The sequence below is a fragment of the Pristiophorus japonicus genome, chromosome 8, assembly GCF_044704955.1.
Source record: "Pristiophorus japonicus isolate sPriJap1 chromosome 8, sPriJap1.hap1, whole genome shotgun sequence".
In the NCBI taxonomy this organism is placed as follows: domain Eukaryota; kingdom Metazoa; phylum Chordata; class Chondrichthyes; family Pristiophoridae; genus Pristiophorus; species Pristiophorus japonicus.
The window spans coordinates 226,466,908-226,480,784 of record NC_091984.1 but is presented as its reverse complement, the minus strand read 5'-3'; the positions used below and the strand labels follow the sequence as shown (position 1 = coordinate 226,480,784).

Here is a 13,877-nt window from a genome sequence, read left to right as displayed (position 1 = left end):
AGTGCCGCCCAAAGGACCGCTGATGGCCGCCGAGAGACCGGGCGGTACTTTGCCATTAAGATCACTCTGAAAGAGATGGCAGTACCAGCCGGTGGCCAAATGACAGCTTACGCCGTCATTCTGGGCAGCAGCGGGCAGGAGCTCTCAATCTCGGCAGCAAATGCAATCCTTGCCAAAGTGACGCCAAGGATTGAGTTGGGCCCAGGGAGCGGGTCAGGGGGGGAACACTGAAAAATAAAAACCTTCAAAAACAGAACACCTTCAGGGGACCCCATACAAGTAAAACGCTGAAAAAAAAATGTAAAACATGTTCACTAACCTTTTTTTTGCAGGTCTTCTTACTTACCGTTGGGGTTAGACCTGCTTCCATGCAGCGGTCCTTCCCCCTGCTGCCGCCAACTCCTGCCCGCACCAATATGGCAGCTTGGCGGGCGGGAGGTCACTTGCGCTACTTGGCCGCCAACGGCCATCAGTGGGCGGTTCCCGGTGGTACTCCCCTCCCGCCAGCAGCAGACCAAGAGGAATCTGAGGGGAGAGCGGCGAAAAAACTCGATGGCAGCCGACGGCAATGGCCGGTATGGCCATCAATTTCATGCCCATAGACACTGTCCCTAACCGCCCTCACAAATACTGTCCCTATCGTACCAATACTGTCCACAACTATTCCCTTCACCAAACCTGTTCCCATTACAACAAAACTGTCTGCAACTATCATAAGAACATAAGAAATACAAGCAAGAGTAGGCCATTTGGCCCCTCAAGCCAGCTCTGCCATTCAATAAGATGATGGCTGATCTTTGATCTCAACTCCACTTTCCTGCCCAATCCTCATATCCCTCGATTCCCTTAGTGCCCAAAAATCTATCGCTCAGCCTTGAATATACTCAATGAGTGAGCATCCATAACCCTCTGGGGTAGAGAATTCCAAAGATTCACCACCCTCTGAGTGAAGAAATTTCTCCTCATCTCAGACCTAAATGGCCGAGCCCTTATCCTGGGAGTATTCCTACTAGTTCTCGACTCTCCAGCCAGGGGAAGCAACCTCTCAGATACTGACCCCATCACACCAATACTGTCCCCATTACAGTGAATCTGCCCTCATTACACTGACATTGTTCCCAACCACCTCCCTCACAAATCCTGTCTCTATCACACCAGTACTGTCCACAACAAGCTCTCTTTGCAATATCTTTGCTAAGACTATTGGGTGAAAGAGGCAGCAAAAGTAATGGGAATAATTGGAGGTGGCAGGGCAGGTTGAGAAAGCAGTTAACAAAGTTAATGGGATCCTGAGCTTCATAAATAGAGGCATGGAGTACAAAAGTGTGGAAGTTATGATGAACCTGTATACAACACTGGTTCGGCCTCCACTGGAGTATTGTGTTCAATTCTGGGTACTGCACTTTGGGAAGGATGTGAAGGCCTTAGAGAGGGTGCAGAAAAGATTTACGAGAGTGGTTCCCGGAATGAGGGACTTCAGTAACCTGGATAGACTGGAGAAGCTGGGATTGTTCTCCTTGGAGCAGAGAAGGTTGAGAGGAGATTTAATAGAGGTGTTCAAAGTCATAAGGGGTCTAGACAGACTAGTTGGAGAAAAACTGTTCCCAATGGCGGAAGGGTCAAGAACAGAGGACACAGATTTAAGGTGATTGACAAAAGAACTAAAGGCAACATAAGAAAAACCTTTTCTTTACACTGCGAGTGGTTAGTGTTATATATGCAGATTATAGATATACTCTCTGTGTAGTCACTGTATAGTTGCATAAGATGGAGACTTGTTTACCTGATGTACTGTCAATAAGGTTTACACTGTGTATATACTATGCTGGCACCACTAGAGAGTGCAACTGGTGGAGACCGGGGTTTCCTGCCCTGGTGGCAGGGGCTGTATAAAAGGGAAGCCACCATGTGGCCGCCTCACTCTGGAGTTTGGAATAAAGGACCAAGGTCACTACAGTTTGAGTACAACACATTGCCTCGTGGAGTCATTCATAAGTACATTACAGACATAATAGTTAAGATCTGGAATGCACTGCCTGAGAGGGTGTGGAGGCAGACTCAATCAGTGCTTTCAAAAGGGAGTTGGATAAGTACCTGAACGAAAAACATTTGCAGGGCTACGGGGAATGGGCTGGGGGAGTGGAACTAGCTGAGGTGCTCTTGTAGAGAGCTGGCATGGTCTCGATGGGCCGAATGGCCTCATTCTGTGTTGTAACCATTCTATGATTCAATAATATCTTTGTCCAGGGTCCAAATAATGCACTTGTGTGAAATGCTTACTGACATTCTGTTATTATGATGAGCTTTGATACATATGCAAATATTTCATCCATATTTTATTTCCACTTTGTCCCCAACATTGGCCCCAACTTTCACTACTTCCTTCTCCGATATCAAATAATATGACTGCAAATGCAGGAAATCTGAAATAAGAACAGAAAGTGCTAACTTACGCAGCAAGTGAGTCAACAGCTGTAAACGGAACAAGGAAATGAATTATTCGTGTGCGTACATTTCATCAGAATGCCCATTTTACACTCCAAAACCACTGGCACATCTCTCTGCAACACTGACACAATCGGTATTAAATGTCCCAGGAGTTTTCAGCTGTTGACCTCCGAATCATTTCCGAGACACTGCAAGGCTTTGATTGTGGTGTAGGTTGTATCTCAGTGGGCAGCACTCTCACCTCTGACTCACAAGGTTATGCGTTCAAGTCCCACTCCAGGGACTTGAGCACATAAATCTAGGCTGACACTCCAGTGCAGGGCTGAGGGAGTACTGCACTGTTGGGAGGTGTCGTCTTTCGGAGGAGATGTTAAACCGACGCCCTGTCTGCTCTCTCAGTTGGAAATAAAAGGTCCCATGGCACTATTCAGAAGAAGAGCAGCGGAGTTCTCCTCGATGTCCTGGTGTGGCTGGTGTGCAACAGCCACCACACATTAAAAAAATCCATGCAAAGCCATCTTCCACCCTTCAGGATGTTGTTCAGGAGCTGGAATATTTGGTCCTTCATTGAAACACCTGTGAACTCATCCTTTTTTGGCGTGGAAGCAAGTCATCCTCGCTTCGAGGGACTGCCTATGATGATGACCAATATTGATCACTCAATCAACATCGGTAAGACAGATTATCTTAGTCATTATCACATCGCTGTTTCTAGGAGCTTGCTGTGCTCAAATTGGCTGCCGTGTTTCCTACATTACAACAGTGACTACACTTGAATAAGTGCATCATTGGCTGTAAGGAGCTTTGAGACGTCTGGTGGTTGTGAAAGATGCTATATAAATGCAAGTATTTCTTTCCATCGAAAATACTTGAAAGCTGAAAATCAACTGGGTACAATTGAGTAAGTTTAAACCTTGCTCATGTGCTACGTGGCACCGCACTGTGCGTCAGCAGATAATAATTGGGTCACAATTAACCCAAGACCTTGGCAAGTAGAAAGCTAAGCATAAGGGGACCAAAGTGCTGTGGAAATGGAAGTATCAGCAAAATGACAGATGCCGCAGATTTATCAGTTGAGATCTTTCCTATTAACATCTACTCTCAGCAGCGACATTTCTGCTGAGGCAGCTGAAAAATATTCATTAGCGTTTCTCTAATGTAATCATCCATACTTAATAATGAAACAGCATATTACAGCCCCATATTGGAAAATCCCATTAGAATCTTCACAAGCAACAAATCGGGAAATTATTTACAATTTGTCTTGGATGAGAAAGATAGGATTTTTCTTTCTCCCCCCCACACCCCTCCCTCCCATTGCAGTTTTGTTCAAACTCTACTGACTGAAGGCTTGGTTGTGCATGGATTCCTTTTAGTTGTCCAATATTTGCTGATAGAAAGGTTTACAAATGATGTTAAAATCAGGGCTTCGCTGGTTGGACAAATTCCGTGAGGTTTCATAAGCACATAAGAATTAGGAGCAGCAGTAGGCCATACGGCCTCTCGAGCCTACTCCACCATTCAATAAGATCAGAGAAACATAGAAAATAGGTGCAGGAGCAGGTCATTTGGCCCTTCAAGCCGGCACCACCATTCAATATGATCATGGCTGATCATGCAACTTCAGTACCCCATTCCTGCCTTCTCTCCATACCCCCTGATCCCTTTAGCCGTAAGGGCCACATCTAACTCCCTTTTGAATATATCCAACGAACTGGACTCAACAACTTTCTGTGGTAGAGAATTCCACAGGTTCACAATTCTCTGGGTGAAAAAGTTTCTCCTCATCTCGGTCCTAGATGGCTTACCCCTTATCCTTAGACTGTGACCCCTGGTTCTGGATGTCCCCAACATCAGGAACATTCTTCCTGCATCTAACCTGTCTAATCCCGTCAGAATGTTATATGCTTCTATGAGATCCCCTCTCAATCTTCTAAATTCCAGTGAATATAAGCCTAGTCGATCCATATCTTTCTTCATATGTCAGTCCTGCCATCCCGGGAATCAGTCTGGTGAACCTTCGCTGCACTCCATCAAAAGCAAGAATGTCCTTCCTCAGATTAGGAGACCAAAACTGCACACAATGCTCAAGGTGTGGTCTCACTAAGGCCCTGTACAACTGCAGTAAGACCTCCCTGCTCCTATACTCAAATCCTCTCGCTATGAAGGCCAATATGCCATTTGCTTTCTTTACTGCCTGCTGTATCTGCATGCCAACTTTCAATGACTGATGTACCATGCCCAGGTCTCGTTGTACCTCCCCTTTTACTAATCTGTCACCATTCAGACAATCTGCCTTCCTGTTTTTGCCAGCAAAGTGGATAACCTCACATTTATCCACTTAATACTGCATCTGCCATTCATTTGCCCACTCACCTAACCTGTCCAAGTCACCCTGCAGCCTCTTAGCATCCTCCTCACAGCTCACATTGCCACCCAGCTTAGTGTCATCTGCAAACTTGGAGATATTACATTCAATTCCTTTGTCTAAATCATTAATATAATCATGGCGGATCTTCGAGCTCAACTCCATTATCTCGCCCTATCCCTTGATTCCCCTAGTATCCAAAAACCCATCAATCTCTGTCCTGAATAGATTTAAAGTGATTGGTAGGAGGTTTAGAGGGGATTTGAGGGGAAGATTTTTCACCCAGAGGATGGTGGGAGCCTGGAACTCACTGCCTGTAAGGGTAGTAGAGGCAGAAACCTGCACCACATTTAAAAAGGACTTGGAAATGCCATAACCTACAGGGCTACGGACCAAGAGCTGGAAAGTGGGATTAGGCTGGATAGCTCTGTCAGCCGGCGTGGACACGATGGGCCGAATGGCTTCCTTCCGTGCTGTAAATTTCTATGATTCTCTGCATATACTCAATGACTCAGCATCTGCAGCCCTGTGGGGCAGAGAATTCCAAAGATTCACCACCCTCTGAGTGAAGAAATTCCTCCTCATCTCAGTCCTAAATGGCCGACCCTGACCATCACGGGATCTCTCGCCTCCAAATTCCCCCCCCGCACACCTACTATTGGTCACCCCACATGTCCATCCCTGAGATGCACCGCCATCCCGTACCAAGTGTAAAGACTCTTTCTTACTTGACTGGATGATTCTTGACCGTTGGTCAAACAACCAATTTTCTTATCTCCAATATTTTTACAACTAATAAATGAAAAATGCTCCAAAGAAAATGCAAATAACTGTTTTTAATGCCCCTATGATTTTTCTTCGGTGTTGCTTTCAGCAGTGTCCCGGAGGTTAATCGTTAATTCCTGGAGACTCCAGGCCAATCCAGGAAGGCTGGCAACAATGTCCCCGCTCATTGTTTTTGTGCACGGACCCTTGAAACTTGCTGAGCATCTGCGCATGCGCGATATCTCTTCCAGCAGCAGCGGCAGGTGAGCGGCCTGCGCGGGACCTCACGGTTGATTCGCGGCCGTGCACCTTACCGGGAACATTGATTGGCAACCCTAGTTTCCCAACGAGGAAGATACAGCAACAACTTGTATTTATATAACGTTTTTAATGTAGTGCAACGTCCCAAAGTCCACAGTAGTATTATGAGATAAAACAATTTGACACCGAGCCTTATAAGGAGAAATTAGCCCAGGCGACCACAAACTTGGTCAAAGAGGTAGGTTTTAAGGAGCATCTTGAAGGAGGAAAGAGAAGTAGAGAGGCGGAGAGGTTTAGGCAGGGAGTTCCAGAGCTTGGGGCCTAGGCAACAGAAGGCACGGCCACCACCAGTTGAACGATTATAATCAGGGATGCTCAGGAGGGCAGAATTAGAAGAATGCAGACATCTCGGGGGGTTGTGGGGCTGGAGGAGATTACAGAGATAGGGAGGAGCGAGGCCATGGAGCGATTTGAAAATAAGGATGAGAATTTTGAAATCGAGGCGTTGTTTAACCAGGAGCCAATGTAGGTCAGCGAGCACAGGGGTGATGGATGAACGGCACTACCTTAGCACAGACTGGAGATTGAGCCTACCTGGTCTCTGCAGCTCAGATCAATACATGGCTATACATTTACCAAGTAATATCCTTTTCTGTCACTACGTCACCAAAGTGAAATGGCATCAATTTCTCTTACTAAGGCTGGAAATCCAAATCTTATCTAAGCTCCGGAACAAAAAAGTTTTGCAGATGCATTCATGCAGCACGGGTGACTCTGCATTTGTTTTCACGAAGCTGGAGTGTCAAACAGTGTAACGAGATGAAACTGTCAGTCTTACCTGGAGTTCGACTCCATATCCAGTGAAGACAGTCACATTGAAGGAGCACTGCAGGGAGCCGTATGCAGAGAGTGGGAGATAGTCTGTGGAGTCTATGTACCCTTCCGAATCAGAGAAACTTATGCTGCAGGGAACTGTAAATAGAAGGTTACTTAACAAATATAATCCAAATCCCCTTTTTATAGAATTCTCGCTATAAGAAACATAACAGTACCCCAGTATATAATTATCCAAATTCAATACAGTCCAATGTATTCTACTGCTCCTAACTGGATATAAAGTCGGAAGTATAATAGTGATTGACATCTTTATTTTTTTAAGTACCAAAGTTGCTTGCAATGTATAATTAAAGCCTTAGCCTAGACCATTAGCAAACAGCCCAAATTATATGTCAGGGCAGTATCTTTAATAGTCCAGTCAACTATTTCTATACTTTGTTTCATGTCCAGCAGTCCGTAGAAGCCAGCACAAAATCGGACGTAGGTTTGGCACACTGACTGAGGTTCATTTCAGCGGTCCGAACCCGTTTCACCTACCCATGTCAATAGGCAGGTGCCAGACACTGGTGCCCATCATGTGATCACCGCCCCCTGCCCCTGCCATTCTCACATCCGGCCAATGCCTACACCAAGTCCCTTTCCGGAGCTTAACTTAGGTTCACCCATGTCTCAGTGGGTAGCACTCTCGCCTCTGAGTCAGAAGGTTGTGGGCTCAAATCCCACACCAAGGACTTGAGCAAAAACACTAAACTGACAACCAAGTGCAGTGCTGAGGGAGTGCTGCACTGTCTGGAGATGCTGTCTTTTGGATGAGACGTCAAAACCGAGGCCCCGTCTGCTTTCCCAGGTAGACGTAAAAAGATCCCATGGCACTATTTCAAAGAAGAGCAAGGGAGTTTTATACCCACTGTCCTGGCCAATATTTATCCCTCAATCAACATCGCTAAAATAGATTATCATTTCATTATCACAATGCTGTTTGTGGGAGCTTGCTGTGCGCAAAATGGAAGCTGCATTTCCCACATTACAACAGTGACTACACTTCAAAAAAAGTACTTCATTGGCTGCAAAGTGCTTTGGGACGTCTGGTGGTCGTGAAAGGCGCTATATAAATGCAAGTCTTTTCTTTCCTTTTCAATTGCAAGACCGTGCCCTAAGGGTAGTGACAACTGAAGCCCAGGAGACAAATTGTAACTTTTTGTTTCATTTCTCTGGGCTGCATCAAAGCCTGGATCGTGTGTGTGAATCCGCACCCCTAACCCTCTCCAACATGAGAAAGGAACCTTCCATTCCATCTCTCAGGGCTGGATTCAAACCCAGGTCTCAGAAGAGGAAAGGATCCTTGTCAGAGCATCATTCCAATACACTGTGCCTCTATGTCCATACCAGGGCAGTGTAGCACCATGGATACTTCTTCAGCTGTCAGGGCCCCAAGCTCTGGAACTCCCCCCCCTAAACCTCTCTGCCTCTCTACCTCTCCCTCCTCCTTTAAGTTGCTCATTAAAAACCTACCTCTTTGACCAAGCTTTTGCTCACCTGCCCTAATATCTCCTTAAAAAGAAAGACTTGCATTAATATAGCACCTTTCACGATCACCGGATGTCTCAAAGCGCTTTACAGCCAAGGAGTGTAGTCACTGTTGTAATGTAGGAAACGCGGCAGCCAATTTGCGCACAGCAAGTTCCCACAAACAGCAATGTGATAATGACCAGATAATCTGTTTCTTTTGTTATGTTGATCGAGGGATAAATATTGGCCCAGGACACCGAGAATACCTTATGGTCCCTTAAAGCACCTTGGGACATTGTACTACATTAAAGGTGTTACGCAAATGCAGGTTTTTGTTGATAGTACCTGCTGTCTGCAGAGTGGTGATGATGGTAGTTGTCACAATGGTTGTGGTGGTTGTGTCTGTGTTTCCTTGTGCTGTAGTCTCCATCCCGCCCATTACTGAACTTGTCGCCAAGAGGTCCGCTCTCGCCGCTGGGGTCCGCCGGTCAGCGGGAGGCACGTTGGCAGCAGCCGGTGAGATGTCCTTGGCCGAGCTGGGGGTTGCCTCCAGGCGGGGCTGAGCACTGACCAGGTCGGGTGAGTCGGAGACGTAGGGACTGAGCTGAACCGGCGTCTGTTGTGTTGTGCCGTAATAGCCGGGGCTCAGCGACCTCGTCGGCATTGCCAGCCCGGCGGCGGGGCCAGCCTGCGATTTGGTGGCCGGCGGATCTTCGGGAATTCCTGGCTTGCCCGTCGCCGCCTCGGGGACCGCAGGAGAGGTACGAGGGGCCGAGGAAGGCGAGAGGGCCCTTGAGGAGGGCGGCGGGGCCGTGGCTACCAGGTCGGTGCCGAGCAACCCCGCTGGCACTCCCTTGGCGCTCAGGCGCCGGCCCAGCGCCTCCACCTGCTTCGGAGAAGGGAGCTGGCGCCTCTGTGGGATAGGCTGCATCGTCAGCCCGCCGGGGACGGAGGAGGGCAGCAGCAGAGCCTCCCGGCGCAGGAGAAGGTCCTTCTTCCGCAGGACCGCGTCGAAGAAGTTGGGCTGAGGGTGGGCGGCGCTCGGAGCTTTAGTGGGCTCTTGCTCTCCCTCGCTCGCGTCAATGTCCTGAGCGGCTTGACCGACCTTCAGCGGTTGGGGCGTGGTGGTGGCGACGAGGCCTTCTCGAAGACCAACATCTGAGGCAAAAAAAACAAAAGAGAATTACATTCAAAATGACGCAAAGCACCTTTCAAAAAGGGTCACCAACTCTGGCCAGAGGTGTCATCATGTGACCTCTAACCTCCAAATGTCCCAACCAGTAAAACCTCGATCTCCAATATTTTTTAGAAGTAATCATTTTTTTTAATGCCTCCCCATCCCCATGATTTTTCTCCTTACAGTGTCTAGGAGATTAAACTTCAATTCCTGGAGACCCCTGGGGCGGGGGTGGGGGGGGGGGGGGTGGAGGGGTGGGGGCGGAGGTGAGGGGGTGTTTGAAGAAATCAATCGAGTGCCCCATTATATCTGATGAACCTTAACCTGATCCGAACTGGCATTGTGGAAAGTGATCATCGCTCGCCTTAACAAGCACCCGTGAGTAGACGCAAAGGGGTCGATTTTAACCCTTCCCACTCGATGAATATATCCCAGGCCTCAAACATAGGCCACGCCTGCCCAAAACCCACTCTGGGTTAAAATCGACGCCAGACATGCACCCATTGTGATGCGATGCACAAAGAGATACTGGTAGTGGAGCGTTAAAAGGGAAGAGATCCAAAGTGAAATCAGAAAAGGACTCCCATTCAGCAAAAGGAACTTACATGATTTTTTAAATTTATTCGATCATGGGATGTGGGCATCGCTGGCAAGGTTGGCATTTATTGCCCGTCCCTACTTGCCCTTGAGAAGGTGGTGGTGAGCCACCTTCTTGTTTATTGGTACAAGTGGGTGGCTTGCTCGGCCATTTACAGAGGGGCAGTTAAGAGTCGCCCACATTGCTGTGGGCCTGGAGTCACATGTAGGCCAGACCGGGTAAGGGCGGCAGATTTCCTTCCCTAAAGGACGTTAGCGAACCAAGTGGGTTTTTACGACCATCCGGCAGTTTCATGGTCGCCATTACTAACACTAGCTTTTTATTCCAGATTTATTTTAACTGAATTTAAATTCCCCAGCTGCCGTGGTGGGATTTGAATTTTTGTCTCTGGATCATTAGTCCAGACCTCTGGATTACTGGCCCAGTAAAATGACCTCTATGCCACCATTCACAGTTTTCAGTAAGTGCTGATCATAAACTGGGAACTTATCCTGAACTTAGGGCTCCTTATGCCATATTGACAAAAGACCCCACTCTTGCCTGGCGTGTTTCGTACGCACACACGCACACTCTTGGCTGATGGATAAGCTTGCTCGAGTTTTCCATTGAAATCTATTAAAACATTTTGCAAACGACAACAACTTGCATTAATACAGCACCTATAGTGTATAAAAATGTCCCCATGGCACTTCACAGGAGCATTATCAACCAAAATCTGACACCGTGCCGCATAAGGAGATATTAGAACAGATGACCAAAAGATTGGTCAAAGGGATAGGTTTTAAGGAGCATCTTAAAGGAGGCGAGAAAGGTAGAGAAACAGAGAGGTTTAGGGAGGGAATTCCAGTGCTTAGGTACTAGGCAGCTGAAGGCATGGTCGCCAAAGGTGGATTGATAGAAAAATCAGTGATGCGCAAGAGGCCAAAATTGGAGGTGCGTAGAGATCTCAGGGGGGATTGTAGGGCTGGAGGAGGTTACATAGAAACATAGAAACATAGAAAATAGGTGCAGGAGTAAGCCATTCGGCCCTTCGAGCCTGCACCACCATTCAATATGATCATGGCTGATCATGCAACTTCAGTACCCCATTCCTGCTTTCTCTCCATACCCTTGATCCCCTTAACTGGAAAGGCCACATCTAACTCCCTTTTGAATATATCTAATGAACAGGCCTCAACAACTTTCTGTGGTAGAGAATTCCACAGCTTCACAATTCTCTGAGTGAAGAAGTTTCTCCTCATCTTGGTCCTAAATGGCTTATCCCTTATCCTTAGACTGTGACCCCTGGTTCTGGACTTCCCCAACATTGGAAACATTCTTTTTGCATCTAACCTGTCCAATCCCGTCAGAATTTTATATGCTTCTATGAAATCCCCTCTCATTCTTCTAAGTTCCAGTGAATATAAGCCGAGTCAATCCAGTCTTTCTTAATATGTCAGACCTGCCATCCCGGGAATCAGTGTGGTGAACCTTCGCTGCTCTCCCTCAATAGCAAGAATGTCCTTCCTCAGATTAGGAGACCAAAACTGTACACAATATTCAAGGTGTGGCCTCACCAAGGTCCTGTACAACTGCAGTAAGACCTCCCTGCTCCTATACTCAAATCCTCTCACTATGAAGGCCAACATGCCACTTGCCTTCTTCACCGCCTGCTGTACCTGCATACCAACTTTCAATGACTGATGTACCATGACACCCAGGTCTCGTTGCACCTCCCCTTTTCCTAATCTGTCACCATTCAGAAAATATTCTGCCTTCCTGTTTTTGCCACCAAAGTGGATAACCTCACATTTATCTACATTATACTGCATCTGCCATGCATTTGCCCACTCACCTAACCAGTCCATGTCACCCTGCAGCCTCTTAGCATCCTCCTCACAGCTCACACTGCCACCCAGCTTAGTGTTATCTGCAAACTTGGAGACATTACATTCAATTCCTTCGTCTTAATCATTAATGTATATTGTAAATAGCTGGGGTCCCAGCACTGAACCTTGCAGTACCCCACTAATCACTGCCTGCCATTCTGAAAAGGACCCATTTATTCCTACTCTTTGCTTCCTGTCTGCCAACCAGTCCTCTATCCACGTCAATACATTACCCCCAATATCTTGTGCTTTAATTTTGCACACTAATCTCTTGTGTGGGACCTTGTCAAAAATCTTTTGAAAGTCTAAATACACCACATCCACTGGTTCTCCCTTGTCCACTCTACTAGTTACATCCTGAAAAAATTCTAGAAGATTTATTAAGCATGATTTTCCTTTCATAAATCCATGCTGACTTGGACCGATTCTGTCACTGCTTTCCAAATGCGCCGCTATTACATCTTTAATAATTGATTCCAACATTTTCCCCACGACCGATGTCAGGTTAACCAGTCTATAATTCCCTGTTTTCTCTCTCCCTCCTTTTTTTAAAAAGTGGGGTTACATTAGCTACCCTCCAATCCATAGGAACTGATCCAGAGCCTATAGAATGTTGGAAAATGATCACCAATGCATACATTATTTCTAGGGCCACTTCCTTAAGTATTCTGGGATGCAGACTATCAGGCCCTGTGGATTTATTGGCCTTCAATCCCATCAATTTCCCTAACACAATTTCCTGACTAATAAGGATTTCCTTCAGTTCCTCCTTCTCGCTCGACCCTCGGTCCCCGAGTATTTCCGGAAGGTTATTTGTGTCTTCCTTAGTGAAGCCAGAACCAAAGTATTTGTTCAGTTGGTCTGTCATTTCTTTGTTCCCCATTATAAATTCACCTGATTCTGACTGCAAGGGACCTACATTTGTCTTCACTAATCTTTTTCTCTTCCGATATCTATCGAAAGTTTTTGCAGTTACATTTTATGTTCCCTGCAAGCTTACTCTCATACTCTATTTCCCCCCTCCTAATTAAACCCTTTGTCCTCCTCTGCTGAATCCTAAATTTCTCCCAGTTCTCAGGTTTCCTGCTTTTTCTGGCCAATTTATATGCCTCTTCTTTGGATTTAACACTATCCCTAATTTCCCTTGTTAGCCATGGTTGAGCCACCTTCCCCATTTTATTTTTACTCCAGACAGGGATGTACAATTGTTGAAGTTCATCCATGTGATCCTTAAATGTCTGCCATTGCCTATCCACCGTCAACCCTTTAAGTATCACTCATCAGTCTATTCTAGCCAATTCACATCTCATACCATCGAAGTTAACTTTCCTTAAGTTCAGGACCCTAATCTCTGAATTAACTGTGTCACACTCCATCTTAATGAAGAATTCTACCATGTTATGGTCACTCTTCCCCAAGGGGCCTCGCACAACAAGATTGCTAATTAATCTTTTCTCATTACACAACACCCAGTCTAGGATGGCCAGCTCTCTAGTTGGTTCCTCGACATATTGGTCTAGAAAACCATCACTTATACACTCCAGGAAATCCTCCTCCACCATATCGCTACCAGTTTGGTTAGCCCAGTCTATATGTAGATTAAAGTCACCCATGATAACTGCTGTACCTTTATTGCACGCATGCCTAATTTCATGTTTGATGCCATCCCCAACCTCACTACTACTGTTTGGTGGTCTGTACACAACTCCCACTAGCGTTTTTTGCCTTTTGGTGTTACGCAGCTCTACCCATACAGATTCCACATCATCCAAGCTAATGTCCTTCCTTACTATTGCGTTAATCTCCTCTTTAACCAGCAACGCTACACCACCTCCTTTTCCTTTCTGCCTATCCTTCCTGAATATTGAATACCCCTGGATATTGAGTTCCCAGCCATGGTCACCCTGGAGCCATGTCTCCGTGATCCCAATTACATCATTTCCGTTAACAGCTATCTGCGCAGTTAATTCAACCACCTTATTACGAATGCTCCTTGCATTGAGACACAGAGCCTTCAGGCTTGTTTTTTTTAAACTCTTTGTCCAT

At 46.4% G+C, this 13,877-nt stretch overlaps 1 protein-coding gene across 1 annotated transcript in view; it reads right to left on the bottom strand.

Annotated features, from left to right (window-relative positions):
• Positions 1–13,877, bottom strand: part of LOC139269259 (seizure 6-like protein) — a 287,174-nt gene that overhangs the window by 263,643 nt on the left and 9,654 nt on the right. Inside the window, exons 5-6 of the mRNA XM_070888347.1 lie at positions 8,534–9,346; positions 6,681–6,814 (exon numbers count right to left, since the gene is read on the bottom strand). Of these exons, the coding sequence (XP_070744448.1) occupies positions 6,681–6,814; positions 8,534–9,346 (947 nt within the window). The remainder of the gene's footprint in view (positions 1–6,680; positions 6,815–8,533; positions 9,347–13,877) is intronic.